At 39.5% G+C, this 25,681-nt stretch overlaps 1 protein-coding gene across 1 annotated transcript; it reads right to left on the reverse strand.

The window, feature by feature from the left end:
• Positions 1-1,612: 1,612 nt before the first annotated feature.
• Clca4 (chloride channel accessory 4) lies at positions 1,613-23,597 on the reverse strand. The gene is made up of 15 exons (XM_052731351.1): positions 23,439-23,597; positions 19,427-19,567; positions 19,130-19,277; positions 18,139-18,247; positions 16,564-16,741; positions 13,848-14,066; positions 11,211-11,438; positions 9,895-10,072; positions 8,679-8,785; positions 6,466-6,681; positions 5,656-5,923; positions 3,660-3,827; positions 2,438-2,671; positions 1,801-2,097; positions 1,613-1,737 (listed from the first exon to the last, which is right to left on the reverse strand). The coding sequence occupies exons 1-15, from the start codon at positions 23,595-23,597 to the stop codon at positions 1,613-1,615; spliced, it is 2,775 nt and encodes a 924-aa protein (XP_052587311.1).
• Between the last annotated feature and the right edge of the window lie 2,084 nt (positions 23,598-25,681).

The raw sequence follows: 25,681 nt of genomic DNA on the forward strand, positions 1-25,681 counted from the left end.
ATATATATACACATAAATGTTCCAATAATTTTGGTAAAACATAGCATATACTAGTAGAGATTCTAGGTCAAGGGGAACTTTAACTTGAAGAGGCAAGAAGTATTATAGGAACACACACACACACACACACACACACACACACACACACACACACACACACACAGAATTGACATATGAGAAAACACAGGGGAGATTTGTCTTTATGAGTCTGGGACATTTTGCTTACCTAATAATTTCCAGTTCTATCTATTCTCCTGCAAATGTCTTGATTTCATTTCTCTTGATGGCTGGTTATATTAAATTCAATGTGCATCATGTGCACCATGTTTTCCTTGCCTGCTCATCTGTTGATGGACATTTAGAGTGTTCCATTTCTTAGCCATTGTGAGTAAACTTATATGTGCAAGTGTTTCTGTGATGGGACCTACAGGCTTCTGTGTGTATACCCAGGAAAGTTTCAGCTGGGTCATATGGTACCTCTTGCTTTCAATTCATCAATTTCCATCTCCACCAACCAAAAGTAAGGATTCCTCTTTCTTTACCTCCTCACCCGAATTTGTTGTTATGTAAAGTAAACCGAATTTGTATTTACTTGGTCTCATCAGAGGATTGTAAATACTTCCTGCAATGTGATCTACTCGTCTCAACCTACTTTCTTTATCTTTAGCTGATCTTAGTCATCAATGTGCTTGAGCCTCCTAGGTTATGCCTCTGAGTGATAGATTAAAACAAGTCTTTAACATATTTCTTTTCTCTGGAAAAAATCAGTGGACTATAGTTTCAACAATTCTTTCTTAAGATGAATGAAAAAGTGCCTAGGTAGGTGGACTCTCAGAGAAAAGAGGTGTTTATAATGAATTGAAATATAAACAGGTGAATCTGATTTAAAAAAATAGTATCATCATAGGCCCAGTGAGATTGCTGAGAGTAAAGACACATGCTGCCAATCATGACTAAGTGAGTTTGATGCCTAGGACTCACACGACAGAAGGAGAGAACCCATGCCCACAAATTGTCTTCTGATATCCACATGCACACAGTGGCACATATAGTAGCCTAACGTAATACATACCTACATGCACACATAAATAAATACATACACATACACACATATGCATTCATACATACATACACATGCAAAATAAATAAAAGTAAAATATTAAAATAGCATCTTCCATATCCATGAATTACAGTAAGTATGACCTTCACTATGATAGTGTATAGTTGGAGATTTTGAGTTACTATAATGCCATTAACTTATATTGATAACACTGAGACCACATTCATTTCTTCTCTCTAAATATTGTTGATTTGTTCTTTTATGTTGTATCTTGGCTACTTAAATAGACACTTTTAGTTTCTCCAGAATATTTGAAGTATCATTTCAGAAAACTTTGGCATCAGGAAAAAAATACAGAACTGGAGATCAATATAAAAATAGTTTTTATTACTATTTATGTTGTGAATATAATTATAAACATTAATATTGGTAGTTTTCATGAATGGATATTCTTAAAGCAATCTTTTCAACCCTCTTGAAATTATTTTTGAGTTCATGATCACATGGGATGTACTTAAAAACTCAGAAATATCTTTTTATTTATGTTGCTTTTCAAAATGTTGTCACAGCTCTTGATGAGGACCTTCTGTTCTTGAAGATACAAATAGTGGCACTTAAAATAATACAAACAAGTACAATAGAGCCCACCACAGACAGCACAATAGTGGAAATACTAACTCCAGAATGTGGACTTCCCCCAGGACTGCCAGGACCGTCAGGACTGCCAGGACCATCAGGACTGCCAGGACCGTCGGGACTACCAGGACCGTCAGGATCAGGCTCTGCTTGAGGCGTGAACAGTGCTACTTGAGCGATGTTGGACAGTTTCGATGTCAAATTGCTTTTGTCGACACTTTGAATGGCAATGAAGATGTGGGTTGCATTTTCTTCTGAGATGTTTTCTGGTTTAAAGGCAAAGGTTTCCTTGGAGTTGGCTTCATTTGGTAACAGGTTAGTCGTATTAACTTGAAGAGCCCCATCAAAATTGTCTCTTAGGTCAATGATATTTTCACTCATTCTTATGATATACTGTTGAACTAAGAAAAATGTTATGCGTGGGTTAGTTGCTATAACGTACCATACTAAATTTCTTTCTGGTTATTCTAAAAAATGTTTAACATGGAAAGTATGCTCATATCAAACGTTATATTCATTTTTCAATAAAAACTGTGTTCTGACCTTTAAACACTGCTAAATGCTACTCTCTTTGCATGCAAAGCAAGACCTATTTGATAAATTATAAAATATCAGATCACAAAATTCCTACTGTGCTGAGTTCTCAGTTAAAAAATCACCCTCTTCTGACTGAGCCATCACTATTGACTCACATTGGACTTCTCCCATTTAAGTCAAACCCACACGATTCTTTGTTCTTACCTTTTCCCACATCAAAATCATCTCCCGGTGCTGTCCATGTTAGACTAATCTCTTCCCCATCAATTGTGGCATGAAGGTCTGTGATTTGACTTGGAGGGTACTGGTCAGGCAATGGATAAGATGGAATATTGGATACCACAAATGCATCTCCAGATGTTGTTCTTCTGAAATTCTCCAGGACTGGATGAGTAGCCTCAGTTGTTTCAGGTTTGGGTGGGTTCCCTTCAATTTCTCCTGCATTTAAAATTCTCTAGTTTAAATTGGATGAAACTGTACTAGGGTATTTGGAACTCAGTCAGTCAGCTCCCTGACCCTACTTGTTTTTCCTTTCTTCTTTCTCTCTTCGTTCAAACAGCTGCATTTTTATTATGTACTACAATCATAAGCATTCAGTTAATGGGAAAATTCTTCCTCCACAATCCTTACCAGCCTGGTATCAAATCAAATTGGATAACAACTTCCTTTGAATTGAAAACTGCATTGAATGAGAATGTTATGCAATTTGTTATACGAATTAAGAAAACAAAGCAAATCCAAAACCAAACAAGGTGGCATTAAGCTTAGGCTGGCCTCAAGTGCACTTATGTAGCCAAAGATGACCTTGAAATCCTTGGCATTGTGCCTCTATCCCCTAAGTGCTGGGGTCACAGACATGTGTCACCATGCCTCTCTTATATATACATTAAGAAAAGTATTACTTTATTTCTCAAGTTATTTCCTATTAGAAATGTGTCTGGGGAAATCAATGCCAGTTCCATCCTTGACACTCAGACGACATTCTTCCCTCCATCCTGAAAGTGCTAAGGAATGAGGCTCCTGACTTATTCCATTGCTTTAAAAAGACCCCTAAAGTCACAAGATAAGGAGCAAGGAGAGGGAAGCTTAAAAACATCGAAGCTCATGTAACCCAGAGGATAGATTCTCCCACTGGCTCGAACTTGTCCTTTTAGCACAGTAGGCTATTTGCTGTGTCCTGAGCTGAAAGGCTAAAACATCATTGTTGGCCCTGTAAGGGTGTTCGACACTAACATAATACTAGTTGATAGGTTTTCAGTGTCTACTGGATGCCAGGCTTAGACTGGGTTAACTTAGAGACAATTTTATACAGACCTCATTCTAGAAATGGGGAAAGTTTTATTTGGAATTGTAAAATGTTTGGAGCTTCCATCATATCAAATCATGACTATTATTCAATGAGTTCATGCTACTGTGAGCCACTCACCATTCACGACCCAGCCTGGTATGTAGGCAGCTCTACTGGATGGATGCCATAAGCTTCTGGCAGAATTTGCTCCTCCGTCCGCCCGCACTTTTAAGCTATATCTGCCATTTTCTGAATAAGCGGTGAAGTACCTAGAGTAGACACCATCATCCTTGAAAGTATCAGCCCCTTGTTAAAGACATAAAGAAATAAATTATAATCACTGTAAAAAATGAGAACTTGGTGTGCTTTCTAACACATGCATTGGCTTCTATAGGCGTATTCTCGACCTATGCTTACTATTTCACATTTGAATGGAGTATATTTCCATCCTACTCTGACAAAATAATACATTATTGAATCATATATCCTGACTCACTTTGGGGTGTATGTATCTGTACACATGTAATACACTTACCCACATGATAATTGCATGTATATAATAAATACTTTAATGCCTTATCTTTCTGTGCCCTACCAACTTAAACAGAGGTTATAAGACTCTGCTTACAATTTCTCTGCCAATTGATTGACTTTCAAGTTTGCTTAGTTAATCTTATTGTATTATCTTCTCTTTTTTATATGTGAGGTCCCCACTGTGGTAAATGCATCTTTATGCAAGATTTAATTAACATCATAGATGACTAAATTTACTTATTTTGTTTCATGGTCAGCAACTTCTGTGTTTACCTTTTTTTTTAAAAAAAAAAATTGTGTTCTCTCAATCAATTATTTCTCTAGTCCAACAGAGGAAAACCCATTTTACTACTGGAATTAATGCTTGTAGGATCTCAGGAATGCAGTATCACAAGTACACTCTTGAAATCACAAGTGCTAGAGTCACCTGATAAGTTGCAAAATGTATTTCCCATTCTAACCAGGACATGAGAAAGAAAGGTCCTTGCCTTAGCAGTATCTGTACTGGATACTGATCAGATCAGAAGTCTAGAGAGTTTCAGACATACAAATTTCCCAGACTATCCAGGGAAGTGCCTTTCCTAAAAATTTCTCATTTTAGAAAGTCCTCTAGATGATTCCTCTGTATAAAAAAATATGACGACACCTGCCTCAGCTACTGGTAGTCAAAGTCTTTTTTTTTTCTTCCAGTAAAGGCATTTCAAATTAGCTTATTTCCCAATGAACTAAATGCACATCTAGTAAAATGCAAGCAAATGAAGCAAGAACCATGAAGTGATTTGCAGTGTAGACAGGTTTGTGGGACTTCGAAGAGGCAAGAGGTTGTTGTGGAATTATCGTTGCAATCAAAGAAAACATGGAAGTCAACCCAAGAACAGTCAAATACAGCTGAAGACAAAATTGTAAAATGACGTTGCAAAGTGCACTGATAGACATCCTTACTAATTCAAGTGTGGACCAGACTTGTTATTTTATCCACTGACTTCAACACAAGGTTCCATTCACAGAACCCACTCATCCTACAGACCAGAGGACAGACGGCCGATTCAGCTCCTCACTCCCTCCTCAGACCTGGCATCTGATGCTGCAGTGCTGAGCCTTCCTCTCTGTGGTGCCTCTCCTGAGTCCTGGCCCCCGTGATTCTTCATTTTGTTCCAGCCGTGGGGACTCACTCTTGACTCGCTCCCTTTCCCTGTCGGGATGCCAGCTTCCACTACCCCTCTCGCCTGATTGCTTGTGCATCACCTCCTTTGACTGCGCTTTCTGGGTGATGCTCCCCTAAGAAGCGTGTACCTAGAATTCTTGCTTATGTTCTCAGCCTTCTGAATGAGCCTCTCTTTGCTGGAGACAGGCATTGCCTGTCAAGATTACAAACATAATTTTGGCAGGAGATGGCATTTGTTGAATGCTTATCATGTGCAGGATGCTTGCTAAGCACTTTGTAGGACTTACCTGATTGAATTTCCTCCTGGTCTTGCTATTCCTTCAGAATCTGTCTTACTTCTTCAGGATCCCAACTTGTTGTACCCACTACCCCAGGAACCCAGGACACATTTTGAACTACAAAAATTTAGGCTTATTCCTAAGTGGTGTGGCTTACCTGCACCATTATCCAGCAGCTCCAGCTCTTCTGTTTTCCCACTATTTGATTCTATGATAGCTGTTACGTGGGCTCCAATGATGGGTGTGTACCCTTGTAGGACTTCTGCATAAACAATCATTGGGCTGGGGAAACTGCTAGTGTCTCTGTTCACTTTAGCATTTACAATGATTGGTGGCACAGAAGAGTTTGCTGCCCGGGAGGTTACTGTAATTGTTAGTATTTCTTGGTTTGCTTTGGCTTCCAGGCTGTAAGTCCAAACGCCCACCTAAAATTTTCAATGGAAACATGCAGCAAGCAATTAGAGTCCAACTCCATCGTTTTTCCATTATGTGACTTAAAAATAGGTCAGAGAAGCTTTGTGGTTTTAAAAGGTCTTAATTCTTCAGTTACTGAAGCTGAGACAGTTCAGGCGGGGAGCCCGGCTAATGTTGTGCTCGTGGTATCTACCTTTTGTAATCTCTCAATTGGAAAATAATGTTCTGATAAGTCTGCCTTGGCTTTGGCCTCAGTGTCACAGCCTCTGTGACTCTGGGAGGAACAATGAGAAAAGATGGCACACCAAGTCACACAGACTCTCCATGTTCCTCCCTTAGTGTTCTCACACACCCCTTCTCTTTTCTCTCAATCCATAAATTCTTTTTACTTTTTTCCTGGACATTATAGTTTTCAGTGTCACACAGGTAATGAAAGTTTACAGATTTTTTCATTTTGAAGATGGTAAAATTGTTGTCACTCATATTCATGGTGGCTTTAGAGCCTCTTTAGAAAAACATTTGTTCAGTGAAAATTGAGAAGCAAGTGGCTTACCTGAGCTGTTCCTGGGATGCTGAGATAGGCCATTTTGGAAGCCACATCCACTGTGAAATTTGTGATTTGTGTTCCTTTGGGATCCCATAGAGAAATGCCAGGAGCTGCATTCATCCAGGTGACAAGAAAGAATGTGTCCTTTCCCACTGTGCTGTCAATCACTACAGTGTCATTCAGCCAGAGACCATTGCTCAACACGACTCCCTTACTTTCAAGCTGTATAAATGTAAAAATACAAACAACAATAACAACAAAACTTAATGACTACAGAAGAAAGTAGCTTTATTCTTTTGTCTTCTAGAGATAATTCTTTACATTTGATCTGGAAACAGTCTTACATATGCTGAACTATCTTAGACTCTCTCTCTCTCTCTCTCTCTCTCTCTCTCTCTCTCTCTCTCTCTCTCAAAGGGTTCTTATTATGTAGTCATGGTTGGCCTGGTCTCCCTATGTACCAGAGTGGATTCAAACTCCTAGCAATCTCCCTGTCTCTTCCTACCAATGGATTCGCCACCTTCCTGAAGGCTTATTGCAATGTGACAGTTGCAAGGTTGGAAATCCAGGAGCTGAAGAAAGGGCAGTGTATAACAGGAGATTTAAAGTGGAAACATCAGTTAAAAAGTTGAGACTGTGACCTTGCTATACATTCTTAGTTTTCTAGGAAAATGCTCATGCTGACTTTTGGCATTAAAGGATACTAAAAGCCACAGAGGATTAGTATGTGTGTATATGTATAGAGGATGTGTATAGGCGGCATGCTTATTCATCTGGCTGATGACCCAAAAGACAACACTTGGGGTAATTAGAATATCTTAATTGAGGCAGAGTAAAGGCTTCCAAAGAAAAGCAAAGTCAGGTAAGTGGCTGGGATGTGACAGGACACTTGCCCAGCACATTGGCAGCTATAGACTCAGTCCCTAGGAAGACAGAAAAGACAGTTGAGACAAGCACTCTTGGATAGATTGCTAATGGGGAATCTGTAAGTGATGTTTTCACATGGGATTGAGAGTGAAGCAATTGGAATGGAGTCTGTCCAAAAGAGGGAAAACTGGTTGTGAAGGATAGAATCCTGGGAAGAGAGAAAACAAAAACCAGGGACTTCTCTGAGAGGAGCCATTCATCTTGGTTGATAATTCTTGTTGAGAAGAGCCAACATATTAATTTGTTTTTTAAAAGTCACAAAATTACATGTTTATCATATAAACATAATGTTTTGAAACAGTACAAATGGGCTAATTTAAGCTAATTAGCATGACCATTTCCTCACTATACATTGAGAATACTTAAATTCACTTTCTAATCTATTGCACCAAATATTAGATACATGCTATTAATTATAGTACTCAGTATGCTTATGTAATACCTCTCCTGGACTTACTGATTATCTAACTGAAAGTTTGCATCTATTTCCTAGCATCTCTCTCATTTTACCAGTTGATGCTAATGATGGTTTTATTTTTTTCTATGAATTCAGCTATTTGGGATATCACATGTACATGAGGCCACACACCTCATCTTTCTGTGTCTTGTTTATTTCATCTAACATGAAGTCCTACTTTATCCAGCTTTACCCATGTGGGTGCTTCCTAGGGGAGCCATTTTAGGAAGAATAGAATGTATCTTTTCTACTCCATCTCAAACCTTCGACCCTGATAGGAGCAAGAAAACTCTTTAAAGCATCACTCCATTGTCTAAAGTTTTACTTCCAGGTTAAGCTGGCAAGTCTTTAAATGGATTCAGAGTGAATCTGAATGTGAATGCCACCCACACATTTTATCTCTTCATCAGCAAAGTCTTGGAAAACAAGGTCATTTTGGTCCCACAATGGCATTAGGAGAAATAAATGTGGGGCACAGTTTTTCCTTTGTATTCCAGGTGCCACTGCTAACCCCAAATTCCCATCAACTCAGATGATGGTACCATGCTTCTAACTGGTCACTATTTACCTCAATCATTTCCATCCATCATGCATAAAAATACAGCTTGACTTTGAAAATTTGTACTTTCTTTTTGTTTTTTCTCTTTTTAAGAACTTACCATAGATATTTCAAGTGAGAAAGACAGAATTTATTTCTATTCTTTCTAAACATTAAAAAAAGAAAAGCCAACACCTATGTCTCCTTTTTGCATGGTTTCAAGTATTCTGCCCTTATACCTTTTCTTAGTTATGGCAAAAGCAACCATAAGACCTCTAGGGATGGAACAACGCTGACCTGAAGTGACTTCTGGGTGACATCAGCATTTTCTGAAGCAAGAACCCCAAAAGCATCAATGAGACCGTTGTTCTGGGCTAGATCTGAAGCAAATAAATGCTTGCCTCCTAAAATGTGAATGAATAAGTTATATTGTTTTACAGAACAGGTGTATTTATCACATTTTAATGATTAACAAGGTAACAGTTAAAATAAAGCCAAAGTTTCCACATAGATCAAATTAAATTGTCAGAAAACTGTTAAGATCATCTCTGAAATGTTAATTGAATTTAATACATCCTAACTGTGAAGCAAAACCCACCTTATTACCTCAGTCTAGATACCTCTGTTGAATGAGGTGTGTCCTTTTGTTATAGACTATGGAAGGTACTACAGTTCTCAAAGATTTTATAAAGTCCTCTAGGGGAATTATTAACTCTTATTTACATCACTTAGAATTTTTTTCAGATTAGAAGCAGAGAATTGGAAAGATGAAAGAGCTGCTGCATTGAGATGTCTCGACAATAACTGGACTGTGGAGATTGAGTGATAAGCAGTGGGGACAAGTTTACAAACATACCGTTATCAGTCAAAATATTTGTGACAAAAATAAATTGTACAAATGGCCATAAAAGTGTTTGAAATGGTAGGAATTTGTATAGCCAGCCACAAAAAAGCAAGTATACATATTTGGTACCATGAAAGCCAAATCAGTATAGCAACTGATACTTGTATTACTGGTTCTGCATTCTCTACTATGTTTAAGGAGGTACTAGAAGTATGTAATCAGTTTTCATCACATCTCTATATTAAAATAACAGTTACCATAGTTAATGTTTATTGAGAAAGTTTGTATTTTCTCATTGACTTTTGTTCCTGGAAAAAACCCAGACTTTGTTCATGGCCCAGCTTGGAAGCCACTTAATTTCAAATATCTCCTTTCCTTTCCCCTCTATAACATTTTGGGAGCATGGAAGGCTTGTCTGTCTCAATTAAACTTTATTCTATACTCTTCCTCTTATGAAGGCATGTGATCCATGTGTTTGGATCGACAGTTTTATGTGTCTTTTCTAGCCAATTGGACAATGAGGTGATGAGGAAAGAGGATGGGTCTGTTTGACTTTGCTCTCCAATCCCTGGCCTGACTTTTGCAGAATGGAGCTTAGAAGAAGTTGAGCATCACTTTTACATTTATATAGAGCAATCGGAAGTCGGTAATATGGACATCATGTTTCACCTGTTAGGATGCTCATGTTTTTTACAGCGATATCAGCAGATGGTCCCAAGGCAATGAAATGAACTACGGAGCCGCTCTCTGTCACCTCATTAATACAGTCTTTTGCAGTACTGTCCTCTCCATCAGTCAGCAGCACAATGTCAGTCCCATCTGTTTGGAAACCTCCATTTTTAAATACCTGCAAGCATAATTCAGAATACCATTATCATACTAGATCAGCTATCCTGAAGGAAATTAAAAAAAAAAAAAGAAACTGTATAGAAAAAGTGTCGGATAGAAGAGATAATTTCTATTTTTAGAATCATAGAATTTACACTCAATAATCCTTGGAGAACATAAACATATTATTTTTCTGTCCCCTGAATGCAGGAGATATTTGTTCAAATGAAAGATAGATGGGATCCAGTATTAGGAAATACACATGACTAAATGAAAGTGGCATCTGACCCCAGAAAACCCAGGCAAATAGATAGATACTCCAAATATGGGCTGCATTTTCTTCCCCTGGTGTCCTCTGACAAGCCTACAGCATACCAAATCCACTGTACAGACAGCTGGGTGTGTTAAGCATCCACATCAGCATTAAAAGGTGATGGATTAGCCAGGCGGTGGTGGTGCATGCCTTTAATCCCATTGTTTGGGAGGCAGAGCCAGGCAGATCTCTGTGAGTTCGAGGCCAGTCTGATCTACAAAGCGAGATCCAGGACAGGCACAAAAACTACACAGAGAAACCCTGTCTCGAAAAAACCAAAAAACGAAAAACAAAACAAAACAAAAATGATGGATAAGCCTGGAGGTGGTGGCACATGACTTTAATCCCAGCGCTTGGGAGGTGAAAGCAGGTGAATCTCTGAGTTTGAGGCCAGCCTGGTCTACAGAGTGAGTTCCAGGACAGCCAGGACTACAAAGAGAAACCCTGTCTCAAAAAAACATAAAACAAAACAAAACACAAATTGGTGATGGACTCCAAATTAGAAAACTCTTGAATGCTTAATAAACAGTAGTGAATGTTCTAAGCATGTTGAAGTTAGAGATAATTATTTATTTATATTTACTTGAGACAGGATCTCATGTTTCCCATGCTGTCCTCAGCATGGTCTAGCCAAAGATGATCTTGAAATTCTGATCCTTGTGCCTCTCCCTCCCCAGGACTAAGACAACATATATCAAAGATTTTTTTTTTCTGTGTGCTTTGTCCTGAGCCTTTTAAGATTAATTATGTCAAAATTAGGAGGCAAGTAAGAAGAGTAGCACCTCACAAGTTAATGCCCTAAAAGCAAAACAAAGAACAAAACACATTTGCAGTAGATTTTCACCTCAAATGCAGCTCGAATTCCAGAGCAGATGGAAGTCCCTCCACTGGCCACTGTAGGCAAGGTTTCCAGAAGCTGGCTTCTCTCAGTGTCACTGTTTATTTGGATCAGCTGACTTTTAATATTGGCCTGGTGGTTAAAGTGTACCATTCCTACCTGGGACCTATTTTCAATGATCTGCATTAGAAAATACCGTGCTGCTTGGTTCATTCGATTGAGGCGATCAGAAACCTGAGGAAAAAAGGGTAAGAAAACAACCCTTGATTTTCAACTGGAAGGTAAGAGCAGATCTCATAAAGGAAGTGCATGAAGCTTATTGGCAAGAATTGTCTACAACTATTCATCTGCACTATCGAAGAGAGCAACTGTGGTGTTTTTAAAACTGGTAAGTGTATAAAGTGTGGTCATATATAATATGAGACACACACGAAGGAGCGATTCCCAGTTGCTAAGTACCCAAGTTAGAGGTGCAGCTTGCATTGCAACCAAGGCAGAGATTCACACTGTAGTGGACAATTCACACACTAATCACTGCTGTTAAGGTACATTCATAACCTAGGGTTCAAAACCCAACCTGGTCTCCAGACACAGCTGAACTGACCAACTCCTCAAAGGGAAAGCTTACTTGAGTTCCAGTTAGTTCTGAGAAGGCCAGCCTACCCCGCCCCCTCCTACTACCCTCTCCTCACTGCTTCTCCACCGGTGGACTAACTGCCCTGGCTTTCTGGTAACTCACCAGCAATCATGTCTCTCTTAACTAGATGAATGCCCAGGAGGTACACTTCATGCATTTATTTTCTCTAGGTCCTCCCTGCAGCCCATACCCCAATTTATTTGCTTGTGAACTTCTTGAACCAAATCACAACAAAAACTCCTACGTATCTCCAGCTTTGCTTTGCCTGCTTCTCTGCTGTTGTCTTCTTCCTCTTCTGGTTTTTATTACATTTGTTCTGTGTGGTGAGTGTGTGGGTGTTCAAGGATACTTGTGCCACCGCACACATGTCATGGCACACACGTAGAGGTTAGAGGACAACTTGCCTTCCACCATTTGAATTCCAGAGTCTGAACTCAAGTCATTAGGCATTGCTGCCAGTGCCTTTACCCATTGATTTGTCTTCTGCCTCTATTATTATTATTTATTATCTCTGTCTGTCTATCTGTCTGTCTGTCTACATTTCCTCTGTGCACGTGCGCGCACGCCATGGTATCCCTGTGGAGGTCAGAGATAACTTGGAGGAGTCAATTCTCTTCTGATAATTGGACTCATACCGTTAGGTTAGTGTGGCAAATGCTTTTGCCTGCTGAGCATCCCACCAGCCCTGCTTTGCCCTTAAATATGGATCTGCCAGTACGCTGCCTGGGGTAGGCTCCTTATCTCTGAACCAGCAATCTCTTCTCTCTTCAGTGACATTTCTTGGACCACTTGTGTGTAGTGTTCTTCTGTCTTCCAGAAACTCTTGTGCCATGGCGGTTCACTTCACCAATCTCTGTTATTCTGTCAATAACCACCTCCCCTCATTGCTGAAGCTTTAATTTCTGCTGCAGCGTGTCTGTTCCACTGCCACTGTGCAGACATTCTGAATGTTTTATCACATTACACCTGCTTATTTGTGGTTCATATCCATTCCAGCAGCTATCTGTTGGTTACACATATGTTATGAACTCTGGATTGGATGAGGTGCATGATCCTAGAGGAACTCTTCATCTGATCGGGAGAGGCACAGGCAGTGTCAATAAAATATACAGAAGCAGGGATATACAAAAGGCAGTGTTTGGAACTAGCCAAGGGTTAGCACCTACACAGCACTTACAAGCCCAGCCCTTCTCCTGGCAGAAATGAGTGTCTCTCCTAAGTTCTGGAGGACAGGACTGACTTGTAGATAGGTAATAGTGAGAGGGAGAGATAGCATTGATGGACTATAAAAAATCTGCATTTTTTTTGTTTGTTTTAAGAGACAGGCTCTCACTATGCAACCCAACCAGCTTTGAACTCGCCTAGTCTCCCAAATGTCATTTTGACAGGAACATACTTCCACAGTTCAGCCTAAGGGAACTATGAACTTCTCGAGCACATGCACCTCTGCTATCAAAGTCTAGCACAGTGCCTGTGATTCACTGCATGATAACAGAATGAAGGGATGACTACATACAGCCATTTGTTCTTCACGGAGATGCTTTTCTTTTTATGTCTGAGGAGATCACTTGAACAGTTGCGAAAGAAAATGATACCATGTTAGGCATTCTGCCAATCAATCCTGTTGCTTGATCTAAAATGGAGTTTAAGCACACACTAATATAACCCTTTTCGTTTTTTGTTATGTGGAGGATCCATGGTTAAAAACAATTTCATTTCAATATCTTGTTCTCACTAAAGGGTATCAGAGTGCTTCTCATTCAGCCATACATTTTCTGGAACAAAATGGATACCCTTAGGTTAGCTATTCTTAGCTATCTTTCTCTAAGTATATTTTTCTCCAATATATTTCAGGTCATGATCTCAAGAAGTAATAGTACTTTATGACATCATACAATTTTTAAAAATCCACATAACAAGTAGTGTTTAGGGTGGGTTTTTTTTTGCCATTTGGTTATCCCTATTCCTACATTCCAAAAAAAAAAAAAAATGAGCCATGAACTTACAGCCATACTCCCAGACACATCAAGAACTAGGCATGTGATCCTTTCACTGATTCTCAGCAATGAGAAGGTGGGTGGAGAGGGTGGAGTCTCCATGGGCATGCTGTTAATAAAATCCTCAGAACTGCTAATTACATCCCACGTGCTTCTATAACTGCACTTCAGATTATGTAGAGTTGGAGCCTCTCGATTGTGGTTTTCTTCTTTACAGAATTCAGTCACCTAAAAGTATAGTAAAATGTAGAAAATTACTATCCCATGTATTAAAAAATGATCTGAAAAACAAAGTGAAAGTGTATTCAGTGTTAGAGTGTAAAAGTAATCACGCTAGTCTAGCAAAGTGGCAGTATTCGTTTCTTTGCTAAGCTCCATGACCTCACTAGCCATGGAAGCTGGCTATGTTGACAGTGCCAAGCACGACTCAAATCCAATTAGACAGCTGTTACTTGCCACCAACATGTGAGTACCATTATTGTACCTTTATGCATTTCTTGCCATGCTGGTCATTGTCAGGGTTCATAGGTGTTGCAGCTGGAGAACTGTTTAATTGTTTCCTTCTCTTGGCAGCTTGCATAGTATTTTCTGCAACCATGGAAGCTAGACTACAGGAGGGAGGCTCTTCGGTCAGATCCAGCTGGAGTCATTTGATTACTGTGCCCTAAACGTGTGGTGTATTCAGCAATAGAGGCTAATTCTCAAGCCATGAAACAAAATCAAGGGCTATATATTGATTGGACTACTCTGACAAACCATTTGAAAGGAGGTTTATTCCATATGGTACTAGAATTTTTGTTATTCTGTGGTTCTTGTGTAGGGGCACAAGTGTCTTAACTTTCTCTCTCTCTGTCTTTGTGTGTGTGTGTGTGTGTGTGTGTGTGTGTGTGTGTGTGTGCATGTGTGTTGTGTGCACGTGTGTGTTGTGTGCATAGAATCCTATGTAAATAAAAATATAAAATAATATGATTTCTTGAGGCTCACTTAAACAACTGTGATGTTACTTGTGTCTTGTCCCTCATCCTTACATACACAGATAAGTGTAGCTGCCACTCCTCAGCAAAGAAGCCTCTTTTTACAGAAAATGGAGTCCATTACCGAAAACCACAACTGGACACATGCAGAGGTCAACAGATCATGTGGAGCCTAGCCCCAATGGATACATATACATTGCAGTTCCTATATCTATTATAGAATATTTAACTACGTAAAGGTGTGTGACATTTATTTATGCTATGGAATATTACTTTAACTGTGTAGAGATGTGTTACATTTGTTTATGCTGCATTTGTTTAATTATGTAAAGATGTGTTACATTTGTTTCACTTTGCCTGCCTAAGGCACCTGATTGGTCTAATAAAGAACTGAATGACCAATAGCTAGGCAGAGAGAAGGATTGGGGGGGGGGGCTTTCAGATAGAGACAATAAATAGGAGGAGAAATCTAGGCTCAAGAAGAATGAGAGAGAAGAAGGAGAAAAGAACAAGGGAGAGAGGGACATGCCTGGGGCCAGAAGCCAGGCAGTTACCAGCCAGACATGGAGACAGCAGGAAAGTAAAATATACAAAAAGAAAGATTAAAAAGTCCTAAGGCAAAATGTAGATAAAGAGAAACAAGTTAAGTTATAAGAGCTAGCAAGAAACGAGCCTAACCTAAGGCTGAGCATTCATAACTAATAATAAGTCTCCATGTCATGATTTGGGAGCTGGTTTGTGGTCCAAAAGAAAAAGCTTTTTATGGATCTATGACTCAGGAAACATCACATAAAGGGGGTGGGAAGATGGTAAGAGCAAGAATACCAGGAAGTCTGCTGTGAAACAGTCTGCTAAAGATGGCTGCCTAAATAAGTCCTAAACAATGGCCACTTCAATGGACATGTTAATGTGGAAGAGGTAGACTTTCAAGGGGTTCTACCCCTAGTCAAAGAACTACTGATGATTGCTGGGAGAAGGAGAATTAGATTCTCCCTAGGATGAGCCCCCTTATCAGTTGTCCAATGCAGAATGGTCTTCCTTGAATGATATATACATCATCAACAAAAACGGACTCAGCAGGTTGTATTTAAATATATTTGTGCACAAACATACATGCATATACACATAATTATGTATGTATCAACAGTAATCAAAGAAAAAGAGGCTATTAACTTGGGAATGGTTTGAAGGAGGTTATAGCAGGGAGGGTTCAATTTCAATGAAAAACATTTAAAACAAATAAGCTGGGTTGTGGTGGCACACATCTTTAATCCCAACACTTGGGAGACAGAGTCAGGCAGATCTCTGTGAGTTCGAGGCCAGCCTGGTCTACAGAGTGAGTTTCAGGACAGGCTCCAAAGCTACACAGAGAAACCCTGTCTCAAAACAAACAAATAAAAAAAAAACCAGAAAAAAATGAAAGGAGGAGCAAAACGTGTTTAACAAATATGCATTGTTCAAGTGAAATATAATTAACACTAAAGTAGATTTAATATTATAATAGTTAATAATTATCTAGTTATTAATATACAGTAGTGTGAATAAGATATAATAGTAGATGAGTACTTAACTTACTGTGTGTCAGCCAATGTTCAATGAACTCTACATTAACAGATTTAATCCTCATGTCATATTTAAGATCAACTGGACTTCAGGTGAATGTTTGCCTAGCAATGTATAATGCCTTACTTTCATCTCCATCATCATAACTTTAAAATGAGTGAAGTCAGACAAGCAACTGGTATACTTACAGAATCGATACTTTGCATGTACATTATGGATGCCTTTTCTGATTGGACTTTGTCAGGGAAGAATTGACAACTTTTTTCATATAATTTTGTGGTGGAATTAGTTCTGCAACTTCTGCTTGTACAGCTGTCTCCTTGGCATCTATAGACTCTATTCACACCTGTGATACCTGTGGAACACCTGAAAATATGGAAGTGAATCTTAGAGACAGCAGGCATTTATTTGAAAAGTGTGTTCACACTGAGTTTATGGTACAGTATTTCTTGTGTCTATGCCATGACCTTTCCTCGCTGATGGCAAAGGCTAAGCAGGCAATCAGAGTAATCATCTGCTTTTCAAGAAATTGTAATGAAAAAACCTAAAGGGAGGGCTCCAGATATACACAATGGGGTTCTCAGCTGGAATTAAAGCTGTGGGTCTTTTCTTTAGACATCCCCTGCTGGCCTTGTAACTGCTGGCAGGAACCTAGATGAGAGAGCTTGTGAACCACTTATTCCAGATAGCTTGGTGTTCAGTGTAGTCTTCTTTTTTTTTTTTAAAGAAGATATCCTCTAAAGAGTAGAGCATCACAAAACTACATGTTCTGTGATTATTCATGAAGTATCTTTTTATCCAGAGGAAAATGTGGCTGGAATCAGAGTGAGGTACTGCCGAGAAAGGCAACGGAATAAAGAATGATGGGTTTGTGTGTTATTGCATGGGATGGGCATAGGCAGTGATCATAACAGATACACCAGGCTTTAGCTGCAACTCATCTCATTGGCTTGCAGTTCAAATTCAGCAGGTGGATTGTAGATTTGATCTAGTCATTTAGGGAAGCTCATAAATACATCCATGACACTATTCTTCCAAAATTGAGGAACATAATGATACCATCTATATGACCAGTTGTAATGATATTCTGTGGCAGAAATGACATTTAGCAGCAGCATGACAGAAACAGAATGCACATAATACCTTTTAAGACTCAGCAATAGGGCTTGTGCGGCAGTTAGTTCTGTGCCGTTCACTTCACCCTGTGGCAAGTCCCCCAAACCAGGAGGATTTGAATACTGATGAAACTGCTAACACCAAGTTTTAAATTAATTTCTCCCAACTATTCTGATCTCTTCATTTCAGAACCAAGATAGTGGTCTGTTATTAGCTATGATGCTACATTGATATTTTAAAATGATCTTTATAAATCTCAAAGAAGTTCTGAATTGGCTCCTTGCAGTTGCTTGATTTCTTACCCAGCTGACATTTAACAGTACTTAGCCACTTTCACCCATTATGCAATGTGAATAAGTTTGATGTCTCAGCATATGCCTGGTCTAAGTGAGTTCTGGCATCTATGGGAGAGATATGTAAATAAAATATGTCAAATAGCCAAACAAATGCTTGACATTGAAACTATGTGTTTTACACAGACAGTCATCATCTTCAAGGATAATGGTCTAAAATAAACATAAAACAGGCCTGTGATATTGCATCTGTTATCTGCTTTGGGAGAAAAATGAATGCATGTCATTGGAAAGTAATATAGGGCAGTTAAAAGCCTATTTTTGAGGTCATTTCAGGATACTTAGGAGTCATGCCTTGTTGCTTCAATTTTCTTTGATGATGCGCTGTAGAAGGGCTGGTCTTCACTGTACTCATCAAATACTCCCCAGCGAAGATGGGCCCATTCATGGACAAACACTTTTCCTGTAAGAAATTTTTCAAATACATGATCATAATTCAAGTGGAGAATTTTATATCTCAAAAATTCCTGGGCCAGTGATATGGTTCAGTGTGTAAACGTGCTTGCCACCAAGCCTGAAGACCTGAGTTCAATCCTTGGACCCCATGTGTTAAGGGGAGAGAACTTACAAGTTGTCCTCTGACCCCCTCCCCAAATGTGCGAGTTCCCACACACACACACACACACACACACACACACACACACACACACACACACACACACACACACACACACCACAGAGATTACATTTAGGTTTAGATTTTCTGTAACTCTTAAAGTTTATATTTTGCTTATAAAAGGCTTTTGTATTAGATGATATTACATTTCTGTATAGGATATTAATTTTTAATTCCATAGCCTGTTAAATCAATGGAACATTTATGGAATGTGTGCTACAGTCACATTAACTAGGATTTGGTTTTCAGTACTTGGTGAGCCAAAGGTCTCACATATTATAATGGTTTATGACTTTCTAAATACCAAACCTGTCAACAGCCTAGTCATATATGCAGTAACTGCTGTGTAGATATTTTGAGGGTGCAATGTTGGGAATAACAACCTGAAGGGACTGATAATGAAAAAAGATTGAGATATGCTGTTATAGACTATAGAGAAAGGAAAAGCCTTCATACTGGCTACTGCGTCATGAATTTGGCGGATTTTGAGACTATTTAAACTACCTGGAATAAGCACAGAGAAAGAAAACCACTTGTTTAATGTCACACAGGTAATCAATAGAGAAATCCGGATTCCGGTCTAAGAACTTCTCTTCCAGTATCTGTTTAGTTCATCTGAGTATAGAGTTGCTTGTTGCAAGCATGTAATGTTTTAACCAAACTCCTCACCTGAAGGTCCATATTCATTTTCTTTTTTTCCCAGTATGAAGTCAGGAGTCAAATGGATATATTCTGCTTTCTCTTGGCACTCTGTGAACTGTCGGGTATACGGCTCATCTCTGCCCGGGAGGGCAGGAGGTGCAACTTTAACATCTGCCTGAGAATGTTAAAAAGATCATTAAACTTGAAGAACGGAAGAAACATGTTAGAAAGACTCTGAATCAATCACTTTGCGGCAAAACTTGCAAGCACCAGAAAACATTGTTTTTTTGTTTTGTTTTTGTATGAGAAAAGGTTGACACTTACATGTTTGTAGCTCTCCTGCTTTGGCCTCCTGTACTGAGGTCCCCCTTTCCAGCTCTCAGGAATTAATATAGATATATTTTTGAAAAAGAATCTTTTTTCTGTAGCTTCAAACAGGTATGTAGATGCTGTAGTCACCATTTCCTGTTGTCAATGGGAAAAAGAATAGGTAGAAATGGCCAAGCAAGAATGGTGCCATGCTGCAAGCACTCATCTCAGGCATTCTCCCTCTAGTAGTTACTACCAAAGGAGTCATTCATTAAGACCATTCATCAGTGGTCTCCGCCCACACTTCTAACCTGCCAATTCAAAACTGGCTTCACCCTGCACTTGGAAAGGCTGCCAAGTCCTCTGTCCTCTTATTTCAAAAGATGGCTAGCTGCTTGTACTTGGTGATTACAGAAATTGATTCATAAGAACATATACTTTCGAGTCATTTATTTGTTTCTAATATTTGTATTACTACTTTCTGGTTGACTTATAGAATGCTCTGAAGCCCAATTACCCTACTTTATTTAATGGACCCTACTTTATTTATTTAATGGACATAAATCTGGAATGAACTAAGAGGTATTCTAAGACTGCTTGATGTCATTCCTGATTTCAAGAAACTTGAGTCAAAAACAGCTTTAGTGGATGCAAGCTAAGGAGAATAGTCCACAGGAGTCATTATCAGGATGGGGCTTTCTTTCTGCACTCCTAGAAGAGGTAGGAAGAGTGGACACGTGGTGGTGGGTATAGTGGAAAATTCTATAGCACAGAATTGTTGCTCTGCTCCCAACGTGAAAATACCCAATTATCTCCAGGATCTTGAGTTCAAAGTTATTGTAATTTGTAAGAGAATTTCTCTCTCCAGAGTTCCTGTCTAAGAAAGGTAAACAATGGGTGAAAAGCACTTAAGACAACTAGTTCCTTACAATCAGGGCTCTCAGAGGTAAGTAAAATATAAATAAATATAAAATAAAGGAAAATAACTAAAAGTAATAATATCTTCTCTCAGGAGTCATCTCAGTTTCCACTGCTGTATCTCTCAGGACAGATCCCTTTGGGGCCTCCAACTATAACAGAAGCCCACATCAGAACTGCTCCTCAAGGCCTCCATCTTTCCCCCTGATCCACTCTCGGAGTCCAGTGTTCTGACTCATATGTGTTGCAAGAAGTCAGCAAATTGATTAGTGAGAAGTCATGAGATTAGTCAGAAGGCCAGAGTCCAAAGAAATGAAGGTCCAGTGCAAGAAGGCTTTTAAGAATTCTAAAGCGCTGGGCGTGGTGGCGCACGCCTTTAATCCCAGCACTCGGGAGGCAGAGCCAGGCGGATCTCTGTGAGTTCGAGGCCAGCCTGGTCTCCAGAGCGAGTTCCAGGAAAGGCGCAAAGCTACACAGAGAAACCCTGTCTCGAAAAAAAAAAAAAAAAACAAAAAAAAAAAATTAAAGAACTCTAAAGCAAGTTGGAAGTTGTTGAGCACACACAGAAGGAGGATAAAAGAATTCTCTCTTTCCCTGTACACACCCTCCCATTTTTAAAGAGAGCTATTTAGTCTGTCATGTTCTGCTGGAAAACAGGGCTCTGTGTACATATGAGATAACAGTGTTCTGATGGTTCAAATTGAGTTATGGATTGAATCAATAGGCTTGCTGTGTACAACTGTATAGGTTGTGTATTATCTAACTCCAAAGACTGCATTTCCTTTAGAGTCTCCATGGTCCACCTGCTATCTAGCTTAGATAGCAGTGTGTTCTTAGGTCGTGGAGAGATGTCAGAGACCCTGTAGACAAAACCAGATTTAAACAATACCTACTCACAAAACCAGCCCTACAGAAAGTACTAGAAGGAAAACTCCAACCCAAGGAAATTAGCTGCACCCACAAAAACACAGGCAATAGATAATCTCACACCTGCAAATCCCATAGAAAGGAAACACATACACACTACTACCACCACCACCAAAACCAAAAATAACAGGAATTAACAATCACTGGTCATTAATATCTCTTAGTATCAATGGACTCAATTCACCTATAAAATGACATAGGCTAACACTAGTGGAAGCCCATGAACTGTGGACTGGTGGCTGTGGAGCCCCCATGGGACTGGATTAGGCCCTCTGGATACAGAAGATGGCTGTTTGGCTCAAACTGTTTGGGGGGCACCAAGGCAGGGGGATCGGGATCTGTCGCTGGTCTATGGGCAGGCTTCTGGAATCTGGTACCTGTGGTGTGATACCTTGCACAGCTTTGGTGCAGTGGGAAGGGGCTTGGACCTGCCTAGGCTCAGTGTGCTGGGCTCTGCTGACTCCCCATGGGAGACCTTGATGTGGGGGATGTGGGCTTGCGGGGTGGCTTGGGAAAGAGGGCTGGGGTGGGAGGAGGGAGGAGGGGGGTTTGTGGATAGTATGTGGAGTGAGTAGAAAATTTCTTAATAAAGAAAAAAATGATACAGGCTAACAGAATGGACATGAAAACAAGATTCAGCCTTCTGCTGCATATAAGAAACACATCTCAACCTCAAAGACAGACATTACCTCAGAGTAAAGAACTGGGAAAAGATTTTCCAATCAAATGGACCTCAGAGACAAGCTGGTGTAGCTATTCTAATATTTGATTTTTATCTAAGCACACATTTTACATTTCAAGCTGGATTCAGATCCCTGTCTCTTCATCCTGGATGTCTAAAAAGCACCTCAATCTGAAACTACACTAAGCTAATTCCTCCCCACTACCCCAGACTGGTCCATCTCTTTACTTAGAGTTTTCCTTTCCAGCTGATAAAAATTCTACCCAAGTATTTAAGCCAAAGTTGTGAAGCTTTTTTTTTTTTTGCCTCTTAACATGTTCTTTCTACCTTTACCTTTCCCACACATGACTAAGTCAACAAAAAAATTGTCTTTGATACTTTCAAAATACATTCAGAATCATACACTTTAATCATTACTGCTACCTCATTGTTCTAATCAACATCCCTATTCACCAGCTACAGCCTGGGTTGTTCTGCACCCCTACACTACAACATTTATATGGTGCATGGGATAAGTGCAAGCCTTCTATAGTTTAGGTCCTAGAATAGGCAGCAAAGTGTACATAACCTCTGCTAAGATCTCTTTTGTGGAGTCTCACATCAGAGAAAAAGTGAAAATGTCCTTTCTAGTGGTCTGGGCTCTGCCGCTGCATGTGGCCTTATCCCAGCTTCGTTTAAGCCTCTCTCCCTTCTGCTTATTCACTGATGTTTCTTTGACCACATAAGATGCTATCACCCCTATGAAGCTCTCATCTTTACTCTTACTTATCTTGGGGTCTGCTCAGATGTCACACCGTGAGGGAAGGCTTCTCTGGGTATCCTGCAGGAAACAGTTACTTATACTCTTGTTTATTGCAGCCACACTCTGCTCAGTTACCCTTTCCTGACTCTGCATACTTCACAGCAACCTACTAACATCACTTCTGCTATTCCACTCATTTTTATATTAGTGGTGACTCTAAAAAAGAACACAAACCCTTATCGTTCTTTTTTATTTTAATTTACTAGTCTTTCCTCAAGGATATAATAAACATATGTGTGCACACACACAGTAAATAAATAGATTACAAAATCAGAATGAATCCAACTTCTAAATTATGTATAAGGAAACAAGATTAGAGAGGCCTCTGCTTGGTCTTAGATTTTATGACTAGAAGGTAGAATCCATTCCAGAACCTCTAGAACCTTCATCTAGAGCATTGCTTGGTCTTAGATCTCATGATTAGAAGGTAGAATCCCCTCTAGAACATCTAGAACCTTCATCTAGAGCATTGCCTGATCTTGGATCTCATGACTAGAAGGTAGAATCCCTTCTAGAACCTCTAGAACCTTTATCTAAAGCATTTTAGAGACTTCCTCTCACTCTATGCATTCCAAAACTGTCTACATGGTTTTTAAAACTTCCCAAAGCATTCAGAGATTTCTATAGTAACTCTTACAACTGCTATTAACCTTTTTATTCTTCATAACTCAAGCAGAAGAAAGCCCATTTTTTCTTACCTTTATTCGTTCAATTATTGTTTCATCTTCTGGCACAGCAGGATCAATAGCAATGATAACGTCTTCATAGCCATTCTCACTCAGCCTCACCAAGGAAGTGTCTGACTCCTGAAGCAGGTACAGGAGTAGGAGGAAAACAAAACCCCTGGGGAGTCCCATCACTCCTTCCTGGTTGCTCACAGACTTTTCTTTCTCTGTGTCTCTTGCCAGGTCTATATATACTTCCCCAAATCACCTGCTGGCTGATTTAGAGATGCTGACTGTGTAAAGGTCAATGTTCAAGTATGGAAAAATACCTGGCCAGATTATACAGCAGCTTTATTGTTTGGTAATGGTTAAAGTGATCAGAAGTATTACAAAACAAGGCACATTTTCTTCCTGAGACATAATATATTGCTTCCCAATTTTATTTAATTTCCTAAATATACACATAGACTTTGTACTTTCTATAGAATGGGGTCTGGAAATAAAACCATAATAAAATGGATAGTAGTGCTAAAGCTCTCCCTCTGTATTAAAGGGTAATTTAATTATTATCTAGACTGTCATCTAAGAAATAATGGTATAAATAGAAAGTTAGGGAGGATGAGATGAATTTGAAACTCAAAGACTGTAAAGGGTTTCATAAATTTAAGAAAATTTGATAAAGTCAAGTTATTAGAATAAGCAAAGAAATAACATTCCTAGTAATAAAGGAATAGAATTTGTTTTTTTATATCATACTTTGCCAGTCACTGTTGAGGGAGAGTAAACCATAGAAAGTTTTAATTAACTAAGTTAGTTCTTTGGAAGTTTCATAATGTACATAATACAGTTTTTACTCTCACCACATCTTCTTTTATCTCCCATCCACTCCTGCCAACCCCACCTCACCCCTCCCTACAATCCCTTTGCCTCAGACTTATCTTTTCGTTGTTTTATGACCTGCTCAGTTTAACTGTGGCTATCTATGTGACTATGGCTTTGGAACTGTCTGTTGGAGGCTAGTGGGCTCATCAGTGGTACACAACTGAAGACAATGACTGCCGAGGACAATTTTAAGAGCCATGCCATATTGCCTGCCTGAGTTAAGTTTCTGTTGTCCAGTATTGACCCACTAACCAGAAACATTTGACATGCCTGGACAAGTCCTGAGTTATTAGAAAATAGCTTAACATTTCCTTACTAATGCTACAGTGACCATTAGTAACAATGTTTTGTGGTTAGGTTGCTTGGTTGGGTTGCTTGGCAACTCAACAGTCCCCTAATCTTTTCCCAAAGAAAGTTTCCTGGTCTGCTTCTATAAAACCCACCTGAGAAAAATAAAATTTTGCAGCTTGATCAGAATACTGCCTTGCTGTCAGTTCTTTGTGTCTCTTGTCCCTTTCATTTGCCATTCCCTCTTCTAGGATCTCTGCTGAAGATCCCGCTGGCTGGGACAACTGGCGCCCAGTGTGAGGCTCTAGGACGTGGAGGAGTGGTGAACGTCGTCACACACCAAGGCAGGCCTGCCTAAGAGTTGGACCACCGTGGAAGACGGCTCCACGAGCAAAGATCCAGTCAGTGATTGCCATGGAAACACCCAGCCATGAGACAGATCCGGAGGAATTGTAATGTGACGACACAAGTTTACCATGGGACAAGCATTTAGTAAACAGGATTTGTTTATTTCGGGACTGAAACAGTCTCTCAAGACATGAGGAACTAGGGTTAAAAAGAAAGACTTAAAAAAATTTCTTGACTATATTGGAGATGTCTGTCCTTGGTTTCCCCAAGAAGGGACCATAGATGAAAAGCACTGGAGACGGGTCGGTGATTGTTTAAATGATTTTTACCAGAACTTTGGTCCTGTAAAGGTCCCCGTTCAAACCTTTTCCTACTGGAATTTAATTAATAATGTCTTAAAAACTTATAATCATCCCCCTGATGTTCAAAAATTAATTAAGGAGGGAGAAAAAGCCCTCAAAGAGTCCTCCTGTCCACTCTCTGTCTGTCATTCTGTCAGTATTAATATTCCTGAACCCCCCACATCTAGTCTTCTGGCAACAAATAACCATCAGAGAAGAAAAAAGAGGGAATCCCCTACTGTGGGCCCACCTACCCACCTCTCCCTCAAAGGTGCTGGCCACTTATCCATCTTTAACAGCCAAACTAATTATTAAGGGCAGAGAAACAAGTCGCCAATACTTTGGAAAAGATCCTGACTCCATAGTCGTGCCCTGTACTCGAGAACAATTAGATTGGCTGCTTCAAACAAATGATGA

The sequence above is a fragment of the Peromyscus californicus genome, unplaced genomic scaffold (assembly GCF_007827085.1).
Source record: "Peromyscus californicus insignis strain IS unplaced genomic scaffold, ASM782708v3 Scaffold_9__1_contigs__length_137607984, whole genome shotgun sequence".
In the NCBI taxonomy this organism is placed as follows: domain Eukaryota; kingdom Metazoa; phylum Chordata; class Mammalia; order Rodentia; family Cricetidae; genus Peromyscus; species Peromyscus californicus.

What these genes read in the sequence shown, in the direction of transcription:
- Clca4 (XM_052731351.1), bottom strand. Translation starts at nt 23,597, where the DNA reads ATGGGACTCCCCAGGGGTTTTGTTTTCCTCCTACTCCTGTACCTGCTT. An exon ending in AGCAGGAGAGCTACAAACAT is followed by an intron (nt 19,278 to 19,426) that starts GTAAGTGTCAAC and finishes TAACATTCTCAG; the next exon opens with GCAGATGTTAAAGTTGCACC. An exon ending in TAGTCCCGACGGTCCTGGCA is followed by an intron (nt 1,738 to 1,800) that starts GTCCTGATGGTC and finishes CACATTCTGGAG; the next exon opens with TTAGTATTTCCACTATTGTG.